At 43.5% G+C, this 21,564-nt stretch overlaps 1 protein-coding gene across 3 annotated transcripts in view; it reads right to left on the bottom strand.

Annotated features, from left to right (window-relative positions):
* Window positions 1-1,144: 1,144 nt before the first annotated feature.
* snapc1b (small nuclear RNA activating complex, polypeptide 1b) overlaps window positions 1,145-21,564 on the bottom strand; it is a 40,794-nt gene continuing 20,374 nt past the window's right edge. For all 3 annotated transcript variants that reach the window (XM_086002827.1, XM_086002825.1, XM_086002826.1), the window contains exons 9-11: window positions 14,967-15,029; window positions 11,438-11,564; window positions 1,145-3,177 (exon numbers count right to left, since the gene is read on the bottom strand). In XM_086002827.1, coding sequence (XP_085858953.1) covers window positions 3,149-3,177; window positions 11,438-11,564; window positions 14,967-15,029 — 219 coding nt within the window. In that variant the 3' untranslated portion in view covers window positions 1,145-3,148. The remainder of the gene's footprint in view (window positions 3,178-11,437; window positions 11,565-14,966; window positions 15,030-21,564) is intronic.

Genomic DNA, 21,564 nt, shown 5'->3' on the forward strand with positions numbered 1-21,564 from the left:
CCTCCCAGAGTCGCAATGCGTATCCGCCCACTAAGGGGCACAATGGACATGATCTTCACCGCACATCAATTACAAGAGAAATGCAGGGAACAGCACCAACCGCTGTACATAGCCTTCTTTGAAAAACACATTAAGCATCAATCAAAAAACAGAAATCATACACACATTGCATCATTTGGAAGCTAACTACAATTGCCATCATTTTACAGATGATGGTTAGTAAAACTTCACCCAATTCAACACCTACTTCAGCCGATCTGTTGTGGAACCCTCATCCTTGCCTTTGTTACTTGACTCAACAATGCCAATGCTTTGCTGGCCAGTCTCTCATCCAAAACTTCACTGCCTGTATCCTATCCTGCACCAAGTCTCACTCATCCATCACCCCGTCCTCACTGGCCTACTTTGCCTCCCGATCTTCCAATGCCTCAAATTTAAAATTCTCATCCACATGTATAATTTTTGACAGCCTTGCCCCTTCCTACCTCCTGCCCTCGAATCAACCCCTCCCCAAATTCTACATTCATCAGACTCTGGCCCCTTCTCCTCCCCCCTTCCTTTACCCCACCATTGGTGGATGTGCCTTCAGCTGTCTATGCCCGCACTCTGCAATTCCCACCCTTAATCCCTCCGATTCGCCACCTTTCTCTCCTCTTTTAAACCCACCTCATTGTCTAAGCTTTTGGTCATCCTCCTTTGGCTTGATGTCCATTTTTGTCCCTGTAAAGCACTTTAGGTGGTGTTAAAGGTCTATATAAATGCAAGTTGTTGTTGCCTTATTTAAGCCAGCCCTCCATGTTTATGCCAGGAACAAGAGCTACTGCAGGTGCACCTCAAACTTCTGCATCAACCCATAAAGGTCAGCACAGAATAGTAGCAGCTTGACTGTACAATAATCACCCGCAGAGTGCGGTCATCTGAAATACTGTCCCTTGCTAACTGAAAATCCCAGTGCAAATTTAATCATCACTTGTTAAACCAGGGCTATTGAAATTCTCTAATATGCTGGTACAATTGTTCCACTTTGTGCTTCCAGCAACCAACATAGCCAAATTTGAGAGGCACCTTGTTTTACTCCTGTTGTCACAGATTGCACCTAGTTATACCATCCAATAAATATATATAAATAATCACTAATTGAAAGTGGTTAACAATGATGACTTTATTAAACACTGCTGGAAGAGGCAATTAGTTAAAACTAAAAATCCATGTGCTAAGATGTTCTCATTCAACTGCAAAAATGTTTATAGACAATTTAGGTCACAATTTATAAAACTTTGTAAGAAAAACTATTAGCTTGTCGTATCATCACAAAATTAAGTTGTAAACGATGCTGTAAATGTAAACATATTCAGGAATTCAAATTTAGGAGAGTTAAGAATATTTGATAGACTGTAAGAATAATGAAAAAAAGCAAAAAGTCATACTGATGCAGTTGAGGATACTCTTCTGATACAGATGTTGGGGCACAGCACAGGGAGCTTTACTCTGCATCTGATTGAGATATACTTGACCTGTAAGTGTCTGATGTGTGCAAAGGGAAGGAGAGGAGGCCGGGAGTTCCTTTTCTCCTAACCCTACCATCTCTAACCTGATGGACATAATTCCACCCAACAAACTTTTGAGAGATTGCAAACTATTTTTTTTTTTAAACCAGTCATGCATTCTGCTGATTTTATTTGAAAACGGTCATTCAATTTTGCTTCAGTCTCAAAAGTTTATCACATTGCGTGTTCCTTCTGTAGCATTTAGCTACTTACAATTTAAGAATTGGAAGGAAAATGAATTCAGTTGCAACATGTATAAACTGAAACAAGGATGGGCAGATTGAGGGAGGAGGGAGGGATGGATGGAAAGAAAGACTTGCATTTATATAGCACCTTTCGCGACCACCGGACCTCCCAAAGCGTTTTACAACCAATTAAGTACTTTTTAAGTGTAGTCACTGTCGCAATATAGGAACTGATGAAACCTAGGTGGAGAAGTGGGGCGGAAAACATAGGATGGCATACATGCCATATAGCCGTATCACTGTTCAAGACACATTACAATCGTGGCAACAACTGTTCTCAGCCAAGACATTTACCACCACAATTTTTTTTTTTTAATTAAGAAAAGTACATTACAATACAGTGACAAATGGATTGCAACAGCATTGGAAAATGTGTGTCATTTACATTATCTCGATGTTACTGGCTTATTGTGCAGCCCAAAAAATACATATATTGTATATATAAATGTGCATCAATTTTAATCTGAAATGTTGACTAATCTATTGAAAATCAAAGTTGCATCACGTTTCATTATGACATACATAGCAAATTGTATGAAGGGGCTACTGCTTAGAAAAGAGGCATGTCATTTTTAAATGTTAGTTGCTGATACTGAACATTTAAAAAGAAATGTGGGCCAGAGTGAGCTAGCCCACCTGCATGTGCTAAGGGTTGGCTATAAGAGAGGCTATTATAGTTGAGCCCAGCACTGCATGCACAGGATAGAATAACACTAAAGATACAGGGCCACAGAGTGACCACGTAGGGTCAGCTCGAATGATATTCTAGTTTTGGTTTTCAAGAATCAGCTTGGACACATTGGCTTGAAATACCCCAAAAGCAAGTTGCATACATCCAAAATAACGTTTCTAAAAGCCTTGTACTGACCAGCTAGGAGCAATGCATTGATAAGTATAATACCACAGAAAGAGTAGGAATAACGCTTCCCAAAAGGTTGTCCAAATACCAAATGATGAAAATCAGAAGTGATCAGAAATCAAGAGTATGTCAATCATACTTTACTATATTAAATATTGAACAGAACCCATGCATCACACATACAGGGGTTACAAACAAATGAAGCAGCTTTTTACAATTCAATACATAGACACGATTCAAGGTTTGTTGCCAAATGCCAGTACCAGAAAACACAAGGAAATGGTATTTATCCATTTTTACTAAAAAGAAACAATAGCATTTTAATGTGCATTACTGAATCAGACAACCACTGTTCACAGGCTTGGTGCTTTGATCCATTTGGTTTTGACAGAGGGTAGCTTCCCTCTTGGTCACACCACTGGAACTGCAGAAGGTGCAAAGATGACTTCTATTAGCTCAAGTTATTCTACTTCCACATTTCAACGCTGTCTTCATGGTTATCGTCTCCTCTTGGATGGTGGAGAATCTACAAACAAACAGAACTTTAGTATTATAACATAAGAACATAATAGGAGCAGGAGCAGGATTAGGCCATACAGCCCCTCGAGCCTGCTCCACCATTCAATAAGATCATGGCTGATCTTCGACCTCAACTTCATTTGGCCTCTGTAATCCCAACCAGAACAAATAATCTACTTAAATGCTACAATTTGATGGACTGACTCCTATGTCTAAGTATTACAGTGAAGACCATGGAAAGGTTATTTGCTAAATAAATAATCTCAGCAGTGACCTAACAATGTGTATGCAGTCCTCCAGAGTTGGATTTTCAGTCAGTATACAAACACAAAACCATGCATCCCTGAACAACTGTCATTGCATAGGAAATAAACAAGTTAATTCCTCGGGTTTCTGTCTCCAGTCATGAAAATGCTGGGCTGAACATGGTTGAAACAGGAGCATATAAATGAACAGGATGTGGCGGTGATATAAAGCGGTGGCGAGGACCAGGTAGGCCTCAGAGCGGCGGACCTGCGGGAGACGAGGCGGCCGAGCGGCGGTGATATAAAGTGGCGGCGAGGACCAGGTAGGCCTCACAGCTTACTAATCTCAAATCTCCGAGCTCAGAGGGAGGGAAGAGGAGTAAAAAGTAATCGAAGTGTGACGTCACCAGAAAGCAGGTAAGTGATTGGTTGGTGAGTACTTCTCTCTTTTTTAACTTTAACTCTGTGGTTTATAGTTTTTACGGTCTCTGTGGTGTAGCGGGGACTGTTGGTAAACCAGGGCCCTTAAATATATCATTTAACTGTAGTGTAATTGATGGGATTGATTCGATTTAATTTATTTCAATTAATTTAAGGGTAAGTCATGGCAAGAGAGCCCGGCCCCGTGTTATGCTCCTCCTGCGCTATGTGGGAACTCAGGGACACTTCCTGTGTCCCTGACAACCATGTGCGCAGGAAATGTGTCCAGCTGCAGCTACTGGCAGACCGCATTGCGGCGCTGGAGCTGCGATTGGATACATACTGGACCATTCGCGATGCGGAGGACGTTGTGGATATCACGTTTAAGCAGTTGGTCACACCGCAGGCAAAGGTTGGACAGGCAGAAAGGGAAGGGGTGACCAACAGAGTAGTAGGCGCAGGCAGGTAGTGCAGGGGTCCCTTGTGGACATCCCCCTCTCAAACAGATATACCACTTTGAATACTGTTGAAGGGGATGGCTTACCAGAGGAAGGCAGCAGCAGCCAACTTCCTGGCACCAGGGGTGGCTCTGCTGCACAGGACGGGAGGAAAAAGAGGGGTAGAGCTATAGTAATAGGGGATTCTATTGTAAGGGGAATAGATAGGTGTTTCTGTGGCTGCAAACGAGACTCCAGGATGGTGTTTTGTCTCCCTGGTGCAAGGGTCAAGGATGTCTTAGAGCGGCTGCAGAACATTTTGGAAGGGGAGGGTGAACAGCCAGTTGTCGTGGTGCATATAGGTACCAACGATATAGGTAAAAAACGGGATGAGGTCCTAAAAGCTGAATATAGGGAGTTAGGAGGTAAATTAAAAAATAGGACCTCAAAAGGTAGTAATCTCAGGATTGCTACCAGTGCCACGTGCTAGTCAGAGTAGAAATAGAAGGATATTTCAGATGAATACGTGGCTAGATGAATGGTGCAAGGGGGAAGGATTCAAATTCCTGGGACATTGGAACCGGTTCTGGGGGAGGTGGGACCAGTACAAACTGGACGGTTTGCACCTGGACAGGGCCGGGACCGATGTCCTAGGGGGAGTGTTTGCTAGTGCTCTGGGGGAGGGTTTAAACTAAAATGGCAGGGGGTTGGGAACCTGAGCAGGGAGACAGAGGAAAGGGAAACAAGGATAAAAGCAAAAGATAGGAAGGAGAAAAACAACAGTGGCAGTCAGAGAAATCAACAGATTAAATCAAACATGGCCACAGTAAATAATAATTCTAATAGGTCTAAGAGCGTTAAAAAAAATCAAGCCTGAAGGCTTTGTGTCTTAATGCGAGGAGCATTCATAATAAGGTGGATGAATTAGCTGCGCAAATAGAGGTAAATGAATATGATTTGATTGGGATTACGGAAACATGGCTCCAGGGTGGCCAAGGCTGGGAACTCAACATCCAGGGGTATTCAATATTCAGGAAAGATAGGCAAAAAGGAAAGGGAGGTAGGGTAGCATTGCTGGTTAAAGAAGGGATTAACACAATGGTAAGGAAGGATATTAGCTCTGATGATGTGGAATCTGTATGGGTAGAACTGAGAAATACCAAGGGGCAGAAAACATTAGTGGGAGTGGTATATAGACCTCCAAACAGTAATGCGGAGGTTGGGGATGGCATTAAAAGGGAAATTAGAGAAGCGTGCAATAAGGGCACAGCAGTCATCATGGCTGACTTTAATCTACATATAGATTGGGCTAACCAAATTAGTAACACTACTGTGGAGGAGGAATTCCTGGAGTGTATACGGGATGGTTTCCTGGACCAATATGTCGAGGAACCAACCAGAGATCAGCCCATCTTGGACTGGGTATTATGTAATGAGAAAGGATTAATTAGCAATCTTGTTGTATGAGGCTCCTTGGGTCGGAGCGATCATAACATGATAGAATTCTTCATTAAGATGGAGAATGAAGTAGTTGACTCAGAGACTAGGGTCCTGAATTTAAATAAAGGAAACTACGATGGTCTGAGGCGCGAGTTGGGTAGGATTGATTGGGGAATGTCACTCAAAGGGTTGACGGTGGATAGGCAATGGCAAACATTCAAAGACCGCATGGATGAACTACAGAATTTGTTCATCCCAGTTTGGCATAAAAATAAAACAAAAAAGGTGACTCAACCGTGGCTAACAAGGGAAATTAGGGATAGCATAAGATCCAAGGAGAGGACATATAAATTGGCCAGAAAAAACAGTAAACCCGAGGATTGGGAGCAGTTTAGGATTCAACAGAAGACAAAGGGATTAATTAAGAAGGGGAAAATAGAATATGAGAGTAAGCTTGCAGGGAACATAAAAACTGACTGTAAAAGCTTTTATAGATATGTGAAGAGAAAAAGATTGGTAGGTCCCTTGCAGTCAGAATCAGGGGAATTTATAATGGGGAACAAAGAAATGGCAGACCAATTAAATACATATTTTGGTTCTGTCTTCACAAAGGAGGACACAAATAACCTCCAAGAGATGTCGGGGAACATAGGGTCTGATGAAAGGGAGGAACTGAAAGAAAGCAGTATTTATAGGGAAATGGTGTTAGGGAAATTGACGGGATTGAAGGCCGAGAAATCCCCAGGGCCTGAAAATCTACATCCTAGGGTACTTAAAGAAGTGGCCCTAGAAATAGTAGATGCATTGCTGATCATCTTCCAACATTGGATGGAATCTGGAACAGTACCCATGGATTGGAGAGTAGCTAATGCTACCCCACTATTCAAAAAAGGTGGTAGAAAGAAAACGGGGAATTACAGATCGGTAAGCCTGACATCGGTAGTGGGGAAAATGCTAGAGTCCATCATAAAAGATGTAATAGCAGAGCACTTGGAAAACAGTGACAGGATCGGACAAAGTCAACATGGATTTACAAAAGGTAAATCGTGCTTGACTAATCTACTGGGATTTTTTGAAGATGTAACTGGTAAAATAGATAAGGGAGAACCAGTGGATGTGGTGTATTTGGACTTTCAGAAGGCTTTCGATAAGGTCCCGCATAAGAGATTAGCGTGTAAAGTTAAGGCACATGGGATTGGGGGCAAGATATTGACTTGGATAGAGAACTGGTTGGCAGACAAAAAGCAAAGAGTTGGAATAAACGGGTCTTTTTCCGAGTGGCAGGCAGTGACTAGTGGGGTACTGCAGGGATCGGTCCTTGGACCCCAGCTATTCACAATATATATTAATGATCTAGACAAGGGAACTAGATGCAATATCTCCAAGTTTGCAGACGACACAAAGCTGGGTGGGCGTGTGTGCTGTGAGGAGGATGCCGATAAACTCCAGGATGATTTGGACAGGTTGGGTGATTGGGCAGAAGCATGGCAGATGCAATATAACGTGGCTAAATGCGAGGTTATCCACTTTGGTGGCAAAAAAAGGCAGGCAGATTATCGAATGGCAACAGATTGGGAGAAGGGGAAGTGCAACGAGACCTGGGTGTCCTTGTGCACCAGTCGCTGAAGGTAAGCATGCAGGTGCAGCAGGCAGTTAAGAAGGCAAATGGTATGTTGGCCTTCGTAGCGAGGGGGTTTGAGTACAGGAACAAGGATGTCTTGCTGCAGTTGTACAGGGCCTTGGTAAGACCACATCTTGAGTATTGTGTGCAGTTTTGGTCACCTTATCTGAGGAAGGATGTTCTTGCCATGGAAGGAATTCAGCGACGATTCACCAGGCTGATACCTGGGATGGCAGGAATGACGTCTGAGAAGAGATTGGGTCGATTGGGCTTATACTCGCTGGAGTTTAGAAGAATGAGAGGGGATCTCATTGAAACTTATAAAATTCTGACATGACTGGACAGACTAGATGCAGGAAGGATGATCCCGATGATCGGGGAGTCCAGAACCAGGGGTCACGGTCTAAGGATAAGGGGTAAGCCATTTAGGACAGAAATGAGGAGGAATTTCTTCACCCAGAGAGTGGTGAACCTGTGGAATTCTCTACCACAGATGCAGTAGAGGCCAATTCATTAAATATATTCAAGAAGGAGTTAGATATATTTCTTAAGGCTAAAGGGATCAAGGGGTATGGGGAGAAAGCAGGGACAGGCTACTGAGTTTGGATGATCAGTCATGATCGCATTGAATGGCGGAGCAGGCTCGAGGGGCCCAATGGCCTACTCCTGCTCCCATCTTCTATGTTTCTAGGAACGAAGTGATAGGTATACTGGAGCCACGCATGCGCACCCGATCCCCTCCCGCACATGCACAGTACCCAACAGTCGCAGCCTGCAGTGCAGTGTGGGCCACTGCTGCATTTCCCTACATTACAACAGTGATTACACTTCAAAAATATTTCATTGACTGAAAAGCACTTCGGAACGTCTGAGCTTGCGAATGGCACTATATAAATGCAATATCTTTGTTTACTTGAAGAGCTGAGTCTATTATTTTCTGTATTTGACAAGGAATAATTATGCTCTCTAATCTACTGTATTGTTTTTGCTACTGTTTATCTGTTACTTTCAATAAACCTGCTTCATGGTTTATAGCTTAAGCCACAATCTGATTGAATATTTATTCAACCACTTTTGAGATGCAGAAGATCACGAGAAGGATTCATACATATTCCGCACACTAAATACAGTGACAAAAATGTTTATTCAACCCTTAAGTTTGCAAATCACCAGATATCGGGGATATAAAGACACAGTGGTTTGCAGGGAGCCAGGGCTTACTGATCCTGAATGAGACATAGGTGAATAGCCTAAAGACCATTTTTGTTTTGGGGGGGGGGGGGGAAAGAGAGAGACAAGGAAAAGAGAAGAGGGGAAGAATGGTGAATACATAACAATGATACAAAACAGATACTTGTTCTCCTGCTCTTCCCCCTCCCAACTAATATTCTAAATCTTTATTAGGGTCTGTACTTATCACTGGCATGCTGAGCTTGCTGGTCCTGGTTTCCAAGGTAACCACCCTATTTTCCTCAGCTGCAGTGTCAAACGATAGAGTTACTTTAATGGAATCTTCAATGACCATGACAGTACATAATTCAGTCAGATCAGCCAATTCTACTGCATGAAATGAGAAGGGATATCACAAATATCTATTGTACATAAACCAAGGCCCTAAAATGCTACATTCTGTTGGGAGAGTTTACACCGAGCATTTGATCAGGGCGTGATTGCCATCAGTATTGTAAAAAAAATCATCAGCCCGTAAATTTATCACCAAAAGAACAAAGGGAAGAGGTTAATTGGAGTGACTGAGTTTTTCTTTTAAAAAAGAACAGATTGTTGTTAGGACATAGAATGCCCAATCAGAAACTGGTGGAAGCAGAATCCATAATTAGGTTTTAAAAGTGGATAAATATTTGGCTAGTGAAGGGAGTCAAATCCCAGGGTACTAAGAGAGACAAGAGATCAAGTTTGTGAAGTGCTGACAATTATGAGAGTCACTGAATGTTGGCAAGATCCCACTAGATTGGAAACAAGCTATAAGGAAAACTGGGATATTTTAATATCTTATTCAATAGTGGACCCTGCTGAACAGGATATTAAATGGTATAGACAAGGTAAACCCATGGCACTATAAGAAATAGAACAAGAGGTGCCAATATACAACTTCCACAATCAATGAGTTTTAGTTCTTCCCTTAGACTTGTAGTTGGCCGTTTTTTTCAAACTGGTGAAATTAAAGTTTAAAACAGGTGTCAGGAAGAACTCTCCATACAAAGAGTAATTAACATTTTGCAGGGTTTTTTGGGTTCATTCAAGAGTCAATTAACTGACATAATGGGGAAAATGGATGAGATAAGATAGGCCAAATGCCCTCAATTTTAATAATCCATTAGCAATAGCATGAGAGATCCATTAATAAATAAATATATTTTAAAAACACCTTTTGATTATTTATTCCTCAGTTACCAATAACTATCTCATGGGACTTTTTATTTTTATAGTGTGAGGTCTGACACACAATGTGCAGAAACAAAACTATTGAGAAACCCAGTTAAGTAGCTTCTATTTGCCCAATATAAAGTGCACATTATTGACCAATAGGGTCATCTCACTTATCTGTGTGTGTCAGCTGTGGCTCAGTGGGTAGCACTCTCTCCTCGGAGTCAGAAGGTTGTGGGTTCAAGTCCCACGCCAGAGACTGGAGCACAAAGATTTAAGCCGACACTCCAGTGCAGTACTGAGGGAGTGCTGCACTGTCGGAGGTGCAGTCTTTTGAATTAAACAGTTAAACTGAGGCCCCATCTGCTGCCTCAAGTGGACGTAAAAGATCCCATGACACTATTTTGAAGAAGAGCAGGGAGTTATCCCTGGTGTCCTGGCCAATAGTTATCCCTCAATCAACATAACAAAAAAAACAGATTATCTGGTCATTATCACATTGCTGTTTGTGGGAACTTGATGGTGTACAAATTGGCTGCTGCGTTTCCCACATTACAACAGTGACTACACTTCAAAAGTACTTAATTGGCTGTAAAGCACTTTTAGATGTCCGGTGGTCATGAAAGGTGCTATATAAGTCCAAGTCTTTCTTTTATACCAGAGAACCTATAGAGGTCAGCAGTAAGCAAGGCTTAGTGACCCCAAGTGTGCAAGGTGTTTCAGCTGGAATTTAACCAACTAAAATCCATGGAGCACTGACAAGCTCCCTGATGCTTGTTTGCCTGGAACCACCCTACCTTATTAGGGCATTCGCTTGTAAGGTTATCCAGATCTAGTGAGAAGAATCCCAACCCGCAACGACAGATCTATTCTGGAATTAGGACAGACCGAGTCACTTGCCCCCATCATCATCAGTAGTGAAAAGTCTAAAAATAATGTTTACTGGGAAGGCCACATAGTTTCACAGCAGTGATCAGTGCTGAGCTTTAAACTGTTTAACACTTCAACATTACTGCTGCTTTTTTTTTTTTTTTTTTTAAGGACTGCCACCTTCTGAACATGAATAAAGGAATGAGTGCGCCAATGGATTATTAAAAAATAAAATACATCAAAAAGGCAAGTTTGTTCTGTGATCTTTTCCTGAAGTAATGAATAAGTCATCCTGCTGTGAAACCCTAGCTAGAAACACCATTTATTCTTTTTATTCTACTGTTCAAGAATTTTAAATGTATAAAACACAAAATATCAAACTATCCCCAATAATCTTTACACTAATAGCACATTTTTCATGCAAGCAGTGTAACTATTCCTAACATCAAGATGTCATTTCAGATATAAAAACATAAAATGCTGGTATTCTCAGGAGGTCAGGTATCATCTATGAAGAGAGAAAGAGTTAACGTTTCAGGTCGATGACCTTTTGTTCTGATTTCCAGCTTCCGCAGTGTTTTGCCTTAGTAATTTTCAGATGTTAAGCTATCACATTCATATGATCTGCAGAAGGCTGCTTACACTTTAGCTTGGAGCCCGAAGTTACATGAAAACAAAACAATCTTTTCCTAGAGGGGCATCAAGAAAGAACTCTCAAGGGTTGATCTGACTAAAACATGCACACTATATGCTTGCATTGCAACCCTGAGGAGAATTGCAGAGGGTTCCAATCCTGAAAAGAAGCTACGTTCTGCAACACACACACTATTTGAATACTTTGAAAATTACCTTTTTCACTGCTGTGCTTTTTCACTGACGAGTTCCTACTTCTTGGGGATTTCTTCACGTTTGCCCAATCAGACCCAGATTCTGAAGACTCCATTTTTATTTGTCGATGCCGTCTGGATCTAGATGCCTTCATATAAAACATTATTTTTAAAAAGTGACTTTTGCTTTTAACAAGTAATAATTCAACCTAACATTGTTTTATATTCATGTCAATGTAAAAGGACATACTCAGGATTTAATTTCTTGGTGCAAGTGCACTTAGACATCAAGAATAGAATCCCAAGTAAATGATTTACCCCAGGCCAGTCGCTGGGCTTATGGTACCAACCCTACAGAAGGAGATAATAACACAGACCAGAATGCACAGATACAGCTGAAGACAGACGTAAAATGAAAAAAAAAGTTACAAGTCAATATCGTCTTAGAATTTCACAGCTCATGGACTAAAAAAGGCTGCAGTTAGCCTGTAACATTCCAGCAGGTATTTCCACGAACTCAATGCTACAAAGTTATTGGGGTAGAACTTAGTCGGGTCCTGTTTTTGGACCAAAGCTCGGCGCTTCAAGTATCTCGCACCCGAACAGTATGGTTGCTAACTCTGCTTTGACCCATTCCTGGAGATTTGATCATGTGACATCTGACCACATGGCATTCGATTACATGATACCGCATGTAATGCTTAATGACATGACATTTGATCACATGACATTTGCCCCCCAGGGGTCGTTCGGCCCGATTGCCTGCCTCTCTTCTGCGGCTATGTTCGCGCCCGGGTGGCCCTGGAGATGGAGCACCCGGCACACTTGAGGCCTTTCGCGACCGGTGGGCGCCGCGGGTTCTGGAGTGCATCATCACCACGGCCAACAAAATTCTAATTTAATTTGTTAAGTTTCATTTAATATTTTCTTAAGTTACAGTCGATTTGTTTAATCAAAAGAAGCATGACATTTGCCCACTGTTTGCAAATGATATTGCATTTACCGGAGTTGAATTACTTTATTTTATAGTGAGAATGAATAACAAGAAATTAGAAGAACACAAAGAATATAAATATTTAAGGATAAGCAATGTTTAAATAAAAACTACCCATTGTTTCTACAGTATCGACTGCAATGAGAAACACCAAGTAAATACCACTGATTTAACAAAAACATCATCGATAAGTAACTTATAACTAAAGTTTTCACACGATTTTATGACTTTTCACAATACACAAAGTTATAAAAATAAAACCAAAAGCAAACCTAATTCAATTCACCAACTCCCACACCCATACACTGAAGCCCAACTTCAAGGAGGGGAGGCTCAGTCCTCAGAAAGAAGCACCAAAAAGCTGCCCAACTCCCGGAACAAAACACATTATATTCAGAGCACATCACAGGCCGAAATGAACTCTTTCTCCCTCCAGTTTGTTGCTGTCCCCCTCCCTCCCACAGTTTGTTTCTTTCTCTTTACCCCATCAGTTGCTCTCTCAGGACTCAGTTTCCAGGCAGCTTTCGTTGGCCTGGATGCGCTCATCCTCACAACCGGCAATGAAGCAGTGTGTTCGGGATAGCGGGGCACCAGCAGGGGTCAGACAATGCGGTTTGGTTGAAAGCCACAACAGCCGGGGTGCTGCGCATGCGCATACAAGGGCCGATTCTCCAGAGTCACCAGCAGCAGCGCTCGGGAGACCAGTCGCCATTCCAGCAGACTCTCGCCTAAAACGGGAGGGTTGGGAACTCTACCGAACAGAGAGACAGGCCCGAAATTGAACCTTGGGCGCACTCCTAATATTCCGGCCGAACTGTCGGCAGCTGATCCTTCTCCAGGATTGAACGTTTGGCCCTCAGGTAAGTTCTAGGAGGCAGCTTGGAACGAGCAATGGGAGTGGAGGGGATGATAGCTAGGACTGTGGTCGGGGGAGCACTCCTGCAACTCACGACTCCACAAATAAACCTACCTGTAGTTGGCATCCAAGGTTTTTTGGTGAGTGGGTGGGTGAGTGAGTGGGGGAGAAAGTCACTGAAAAATCCTAAGTTGGTGACTATTTTTGTATAGAGGCCCTTTAACAGACGTTAGGTCTTTAATTAACATATTCAAGGAGCCCAATGCCTATTTTAGGCGTCCGCCAGGACACATAAAAAATGGGGCCCACGAATAGATTGGGTGCAAGCAGTCGTACTGCAGAGCAGGCTCGAAGGGCCGTATAGCCTACTCCTGCTCCGAATTCTTATGTTCTTATGCTAAATTGGTATGTTTTGCGCTGACTTTAAGCCCAAAAACTGGTGCAGCGCATACCAATTTCTACCTCAGTGTGTCCTGCTAATAATGCCATACTAGTCCAGTATCCCCTACCTTTAAGTAGGGAAAAGTGCTTAAACATTTGGTGGAAAGTAATAATTTCTGTTGTATGCTAGTCATGAAAAGTACAGATTACAAATAATCTTCATAAAACATCCTGAATGAGTGGCACTGTGAGAAACACAAACTACCCAGGATAAAAAGCATAATTTCTTTAACTAACATGCTTTAAATGGTGTCTGGAAACAATTACCACTTTGATTTAAATCATGCTCCTTAAAATCTTTATTGTTCCCTTCCCCCAGCTAACTTCCAATTTTCTCCCAAAAAGGGCACTCTGCTGGGGTAAGGGTCCCCGGAGAGCAATAGCAGCACTGCAGTGCCTTCCATTAGTGACAAGTCTTCAAGTGCAAGCCTGCATGGCGAGTATCAGCAGGATCATTAGATTCTGAAAACTCTCACATCCAAGCCGTAGCAGGTCCTCCCCTGACTCCTGCACAGGCACACAACCACAGGGGTCGAATGGATATTCTTCAGAAGCGGGAATTCCAGTCAACTTTTCTTTTATTGAGGGACATGGAGGCTAATTGCACTGTTCTACTCCTGCCAACTGAGATCAGCTAGCTCAGCAAAGGCCAGGGATCAAACTTGGTCTGAACGATTCTGTGCCATACCAGGAGATGCATTTGCCCATCTAACAGGTTTTGATAAGAAATGCACATTAATACCCCGGTCTAGAATCAAACTCAGGTCTTCTAAAGTGAAGTTTACATCCCTACCTATCAAGAGTATGCCATCAGTTCTCCATCTACAGGAAACTTTGGTTTATCCGGAGGTTAACTGTCCGGAATGCTCGAGCCACCGGCAAAAATCAGGAGCCATTTCGTTAGTTTTTTTTCTCTTTTCGTTGCTTTTTTTTTCTCACCAGTCAGGCTCTGCAAGGTCTCGCTGAAGCTGTTGCTAAGCTACAGAGACGCTTGCAAGGTACGGCCGACTGTTTAGAAGCTGTTGCTAAGCAACAGGGTTTGTTGCCAGATACGGAGCTCAAAATCTCCGTATGTTTCAACATTAGCGCTGGTTTGTCCGGCAGTTTTGATGGGACGGCAACAGCTCGGTCCCATCGGTGCCGGATAACACAAAGTTTCCTGTAGTAAAGTTAAACATTAGTTTTTGCAATCATCTCTCATCAATTGTCAGTAATAAGAGAGATAACCAGGTAATTAATAAAAATATTTGGTATACAGACCTTGACCGCGGAATTGTACGATTTTGACTTTATCTTTGCTAGGGTCTCTGCACGATTGGCACCCTGTAAAAAAAAAAACCCACTTTAACCAGTTTCTAAATTAATTTTTGTGCTTAAAGAATACAAACTACGGCAAAGTGGTATTGCTAATCGCAGTTCTTTTTGTTCAGCTATATTAGATTTTTCTGTTATGCATTCACATTTCTTGTAATATTAAAGTGTATTATAATAAACACAAACATTTGGTTAACATTGCTAAGGTTGATAAGATTCTATCTCAATTTTGCTCCAACAACACTTGGTAGACTTTGAGTCTAACACTGGGAGTCAGTACACATTGACATTTTTATGCACTTATTTCAGAAAGGAGAATTTGCCTTCAGATACAAATCAAGCCAGTATCCCAATAAATGTACAATTATTTTTGTAAAGTCTGTGGGTTGTGCAGTTAATAAATACACAGACTTCAGAAGTAACAAACAAACAGGTCTTTACTATTCGAAGGTCCGGGCGAATCTGCCCCAGAAATCCTGCTACAACACTTATATACTGGTGTGGTCACTATCGGTATTACAGTATACAGAAGCCAAACAAATAGTGCCACACCTAAAGTAGTTCCCTTAAAGGTGAACGGTTACATACACTACAATCCTCCCTTTTTAGCTTATTGCTTACAGAGTCCCCGTTAAACATACATATCTTCAACTTCCTATAAAACAAATTACAGCTATAATCTCGGTGGAGTCAATGTCATATAAAACAATTTACAAATATAATCTCGGTGGAAACAGTTCACAGGTTCTGTCTCTGCGGAAACAGTTCATAGATTCAGTCTCTGATCTTGACTCGTTCCGAACAACATTTCTTTGGGGTAGCCGGTTCACCTGGCTAGCGTGACTCCTCCATAGCCTTTTTCTTGACGTAGCAGCTTGAACTTTCGTCCTGTTGAACCAGCAGTGCGGACTTTGACAACCAACTGGCTGTCTTGACATTTTCCAGTTTTTCAACTAATTTAGCTCCTTTCGTAACGTCCCGCCTGGAATGGTAGAAGTGCTAATATTTTAGACAGTTATTATCTTCTGCTTCTTCTTTTTCTTTTCTGCCTTTTTGAAACTCTCGGAGCTCCTTTCTCGGCTGCCAGCTGTAGCGCCACCAACTCTCTATGTTCCTTAGACCTTAAGTGCTTCATCCGGATTTCAGCACTTTGAGAGTTTTCATCACAAGCTGGGCAGACCACATCCTCATAATATTCAGTGTCACTCAACAGGTCATGGTAATATTCGGGTTCGTCCTGAGTTAGGCCAGCGAGAGAGACTTCTTCTTCCTCCTCACCCGTCTGGACGTTAGCTGACGGTGGTTCCTTCCCTAAACATCTTTCTTGAAAAGCCTTCTTCATGCATTCATATTCATCCCGCTCTTCCTGGGTTATCTGCCATTCCTTCACGACGGACCTCATTTGTGAGTTCAATACCTTCCTTTCCACCGGTAATTGCGTTATCAGGCTATTTAACCCTTCTACTGAAGTAACGGTTTCCACCTTCTTCTGTTCACCTTGACGTGATTCAACGTACTTTTGGCACCCTTGTAAAATTTGTGTTGCCACCTCAGCTATCCGTGACTTTTGAGAGCTCCGAACTCGTTCCCCCTGAAGATTGAAGCTCGTGTTCAGATTGTTCCCCTTGTAGAGTCTTGTCCTTCAGCATATGAAGGAGTTGGCCGACCGTTAACTCTTCCCTGGGAACACGGTGGATCAGAGTCTTCTCCATTTCATCCACCTCTTTCTCCAATACTTCCACCTTACGTTCCTCTTGAACTTTGGCTTTCAGCGCTCGGAAAAGTTGCGCCCTGATGCTCTCTAGTTCATGTTCAGGGACCATTCTTACAGTGTCCTGTTCTTCCACTGCAAGGATTCCCAGTTGAATCTGTTCTTCAAGTTGTTGAACCTCAGACATTGCCGCCTCATATTTGTCTTGGGTGTCCTTCAATGTTTTTATAAGTTCTTGGACATCCTGTCTTTCATGCTCTGCCATGATTTTCACCTCTAATTGCTCATCTATGGATGGAGCTTCTATCGATGAGTCTGTCTTGGCCTTGAGCTCATCAAGAATTTCCTGCAGCCTTTGGACTTCTTGCTCATGTTCAACCTTTAGTTGTTCATATGCTTCTACTGAAACTAGCTTTTCGGAGGCTGCCGAGTTAACCCCCTTCTGAATTGTAGCCTGGGCCTGTTCATACTGTTCTTTCAACTTCTCACACTCTGCTTGTAAGGAGTCGTAAAGAAGAACTGGAATAAAATCCTGGCTCCCTGAAGATTCCTCTTCCTTTGGTTCATTCTGTAAATATTCTAGTTCCTGAACAGCATCAGGGGAATGTGATTGGTATTTGACCATGATGGCTCTATGGTCGCTCTCTGCTTGAGCTAGCTGTCTCTGTAGTCTTTCCAGGTTCCCCCATTCGGTGTCCCAGAACTTTTCCATATTTTTCATCTCCTGTACGAGACGATCACTCAACTGTTCCAATTGTTGTCGTACTTTGACATAAGTTTGCGTCCGAGCTCGGTGTTCTTCCGTCATGGATGAATCCTTTGCTTGAACAGGCTCAGAATTCTCTGTCAACCTGGAGTTCTGCTCTGCAGCTTTATTCTTCTTGGTACCATAAGTCCTTCTGCCCGTCTTCGTTTTCGACTTGGTCTTATCATCCATTTCAGAATCTGAGCTAATAGCTTGCACCGAGTCCTCCCTCATTATGGCTTTTAGGTAATGCCATTCCATGTCTATTTTCTTAATCCACTCCCGTCCTAGAAGTGGTGGTCCTCCCTCAGGTAATACGTACAAGCTCATTCTTGGGTGTTCTTTACCCCTATCTCTCACCTTGACTCTTATTTTCCCCACGGGGTATACGTTATGCCCCGTGTATGTCTGTAATACGAACTTGGTATTTCTTAAAGGTATGTGAGAGAATAGCCGGTGGTAGTCCCTTTGGTTGATGACTGATAGAGCTGATCCAGTGTCCAGCTCCATTCTTATTTGGACTCCAGCTATTTTTAGTATGATCCAGATGGCCTGTAGATCCGTTTCTTTACCCACATTGTGGATTCTCAGACTACCCAGCTCCTGGTTGTTTGGGTCTGAGTCTGAATTCTGTTCGTCTGAACTCTTCTCAGCCACCTTGTGTACCTTGTTGTACTTTTCTGGTGGTGGCTTCCTTTGATTATTGATCTTTTTCCCGGACCGGCATACCTTCGCGATGTGACCCAGTTTGCCACATTTCCTACACTCTTGGTTCTTAAACCAGCATTGATTCTGGTCATGCGTTGTCTTCCCACAACGGTAGCATTTTGTTGTGCTTGAAGTAATTTGGTCCACCCCGAGTGCCGCCGCCTTTAGTTGCATTTCCGCCGTTCCTTTCGCTGCGGCTTCGTGCGATGCAGCTATAAGGACAGCCCTGTCCAGTGTGAGGTCATTCTCTTCCAGTAGTCGTTTCTGCGTCCCTTCTTTGGACAATCCGCATACGAACTTGTCCCGCAGCGCTTCTGTCAGATTCCCTCCGAACTGGCAGTATTTCGCTAGCCTACGCAGTTCGACCAAGTATTCCGCATTGCTTTCGTCTTTCTTCTGCGTTCTTGCGTAGAATTTGAATCGTTCAGCCAGCATCAGCGGTGTGGGGTTCAAGTGGTCCTTCAGCACAGCCACAATCTCGGTTTCCCGCTCTTTCCTTCTCTCCCCGCCCACTTCAATGGCGGTATGTCAATCAAGATGGCGGTTTTCCCGCGAAATCGGCGGTTTCCCGCTCTTTCCTTCTCTCCCCGCCCACTTCAATGGCGGTTTCCCGCTTCTGGCGTCTTCTCCGCCTAATGGCGGCTTCCCGCGTTTCTTCCCGGTGGAAGGGGTACGCTTCCCCCTCAGCGGACAGGTTCAGCCGCTGGCTGGCTACCGCACAGCTCCCCTTACTCGGCTATGTCTTTTCCTCCCGCCCGCACGGCTCTACCGGCGCTGGGTACACCCCGTTAGCGGAGGACAGTTCAGCCGCTGGACTGGCTCTCGCGCAGTCTCTCTCTCCGTACCCGGCTCTGTCTCTCTCACCCGCACGTTCGATGCTACCGGCCCTGGGTACCCCGTTGGTGGAGAACAGCTCACCGCTGGACTGGCTCTCGCGCAGTCTCTCACCCCGTTTTCAGCTGTGTCTCTCACCCACTCCCGCACGTTCGGTTTTGCCGGCTCTGAGTACCCCGTTGGTGGAGAACAGCTCAGCCGCTGGACCGGCTCCTCGCAGTCTCTCTCTCCGCACCCGGCTCTCACCCGCACGGTTCCCGTTCGCCTCCCCAGCCCTCTCGCAGACCGGTGTTTCCCTCCCCGGCTGCGGCTGGGTTTCTCTTCCCGCGCCTACTCGCAGGCTCAGCGCTTCGTGGCTGCGGTCGCTGCCCCGATTGTCCCGCCGATCGCGGTCCGGCTGTCACCCGACGCCGTTGGACCCGACTTTTGGCCGGCACAGCTCCCCCTCGACCGAGGTCGAGTGCTCTGCCCTTATCCTCCGGATGCTTCTACACCTTCCCCTACTCAGTCTCTTCGGCCGCCTTGTTTCTTGCTGGTCGGCTCACTCCGCACCGTGGCAGAAGGGTAGTCAGTGCCTGTTGCTGATACAGCTTTTGTTGTTAGTCTTCCTGCTTTCTGTTGTTGCAGCCTCGTGTTTTCTTTTGGTAGCACGACGAGGGCGGTTGTCTCTCTTCGACGCTCTTCGTTGCTTATGGTAATCTTGCCGCAGGGTACGATCGGACTCGTCGCCACTGTAAAGTCTGTGGGTTGTGCAGTTAATAAATACACAGACTTCAGAAGTAACAAACAAACAGGTCTTTACTATTCGAAGGTCCGGGCGAATCTGCCCCAGAAATCCTGCTACAACACTTATATACTGGTGTGGTCACTATCGGTATTACAGTATACAGAAGCCAAACAAATAGTGCCACACTTAAAGTAGTTCCCTTAAAGGTGAACGGTTACATTCATTAGTTCCCTTAAAGGTAGACGGGTACATACACTACAATTTTTACATCCACTTCCCCTTCAAACAAATGCATCAGTGCAGGTCAACCTAAAGATCTTCAGTCAGTATTAAAAGTAATAAGGTGTAACAATGTGACAACAGCATTTGTTTGTGAAAAGCTGATGTCGTCGGGGGAGCTTCATGGAACAACTCTGTGCCTTCTATTGCAGTGCTGTCCAATGGAAATTTCTGACTAGCCAAAAGGTGTGGCTACAGTGACACCGTTTTAGTAGAAAACGCCTTACATACACTCCCACAAAACAGGTAAATGTACTTCACATGTGTATATTTACTTAAACATCTACCACCATTCAGTAACCAAGAAAGGAAAGCACTCAACAATCAAAAAACACTCACGCACACTGATTTTCAACTTACCATTTTAGCAACAAACGCACAAAAAGATTAAAGTACATCTGCACACGCGTGAATACAAGTACAGAGGCCACATGCCCACTGATGGTGTCTACTGCTCATTTTCTGGTTACTAATCAGAAATCTGGATTTCCATTTAGCCACGTGACTAATGTATTGGACAACACTGCTCTACTGCACTACCCACAATTCTCAGCAAGAAAGGCATATTCTGGCAACCTTGGTTGCTTAGTGAGCACAGTGTTCCATCTACAAGAAGACGAGTTTAGAATAAGTCACATTAATTATATGGCGAAGAGAGGAGAGATTAAGGAATGCGTTCACCTCAATGAATGCATCTTACTCCCCAGTTAAAGGTTAACGGTTTTCATTTATTCTAATTAACATAGAATGGACATTCACGTTTAGCCAATAACGTGTCCACATGAACGAGGCGATAGTCATCTCCAGAGCTTGGTTGCACATAGTTTCCATAGGTAACTACAAAAGCAGGGACACCTCTGATGGCAACTAGCCTGCAAGAACCTTTCCCAGCCACTGGCGACGGTCTGGCAGCCTAATATATAATCATCAGCTACAACATTAAAGCAACTGCGCAAGTGGCAGTTCAGATTTTTAGTTGCTGTTCAATCCACTGCACAATATAAATAGGACAGTTCTTATGACACTAAGGATCTGAGCGAGTACTGCAGAACCACTTCTTAAAGGCATTTGCAATATAAATGAATCGCACGTCTCAGAGAAACAAATACTGCAGCGAGCATTCGTAGCCTGGAGCCAGATTTGTTTGCTGCAAATCTAATGCTCTTTGATTTACCACAGGCAAAACAGAATTCAGCAAGCTGAGAGCAATATTGTATCTACGAAATATGGGTTTTGCTCAGCTCTCTACTGCTGCAAATTTGTTCTAGTTTTGTGTTTTCACATTTATCAAGTGTCTGAAGTATTAACTAGTCCTTCAATCTCCACAGCTACCAGTTGTGAAACTACTAGAAATCAGATACCCTTGTTAATTTCACTGCCTTGTTCTTTCTCCCTCTCTTCATCCATTTAGGCTGCTAGATTTCAAATGTACTTATGAGGAACAGAATTTATATGTACGAGATAGATATATATATGCCAGGCCTGGAGGAGGTTGCAGAGATAGGGAGGGGCAAGGCCACGGAGGGATTTTGCACACAAT

Source organism: Somniosus microcephalus, chromosome 12 (assembly GCF_052327205.1).
Source record: "Somniosus microcephalus isolate GS21.2 chromosome 12, FLI_Smic_1.0, whole genome shotgun sequence".
NCBI lineage: Eukaryota > Metazoa > Chordata > Chondrichthyes > Squaliformes > Somniosidae > Somniosus > Somniosus microcephalus.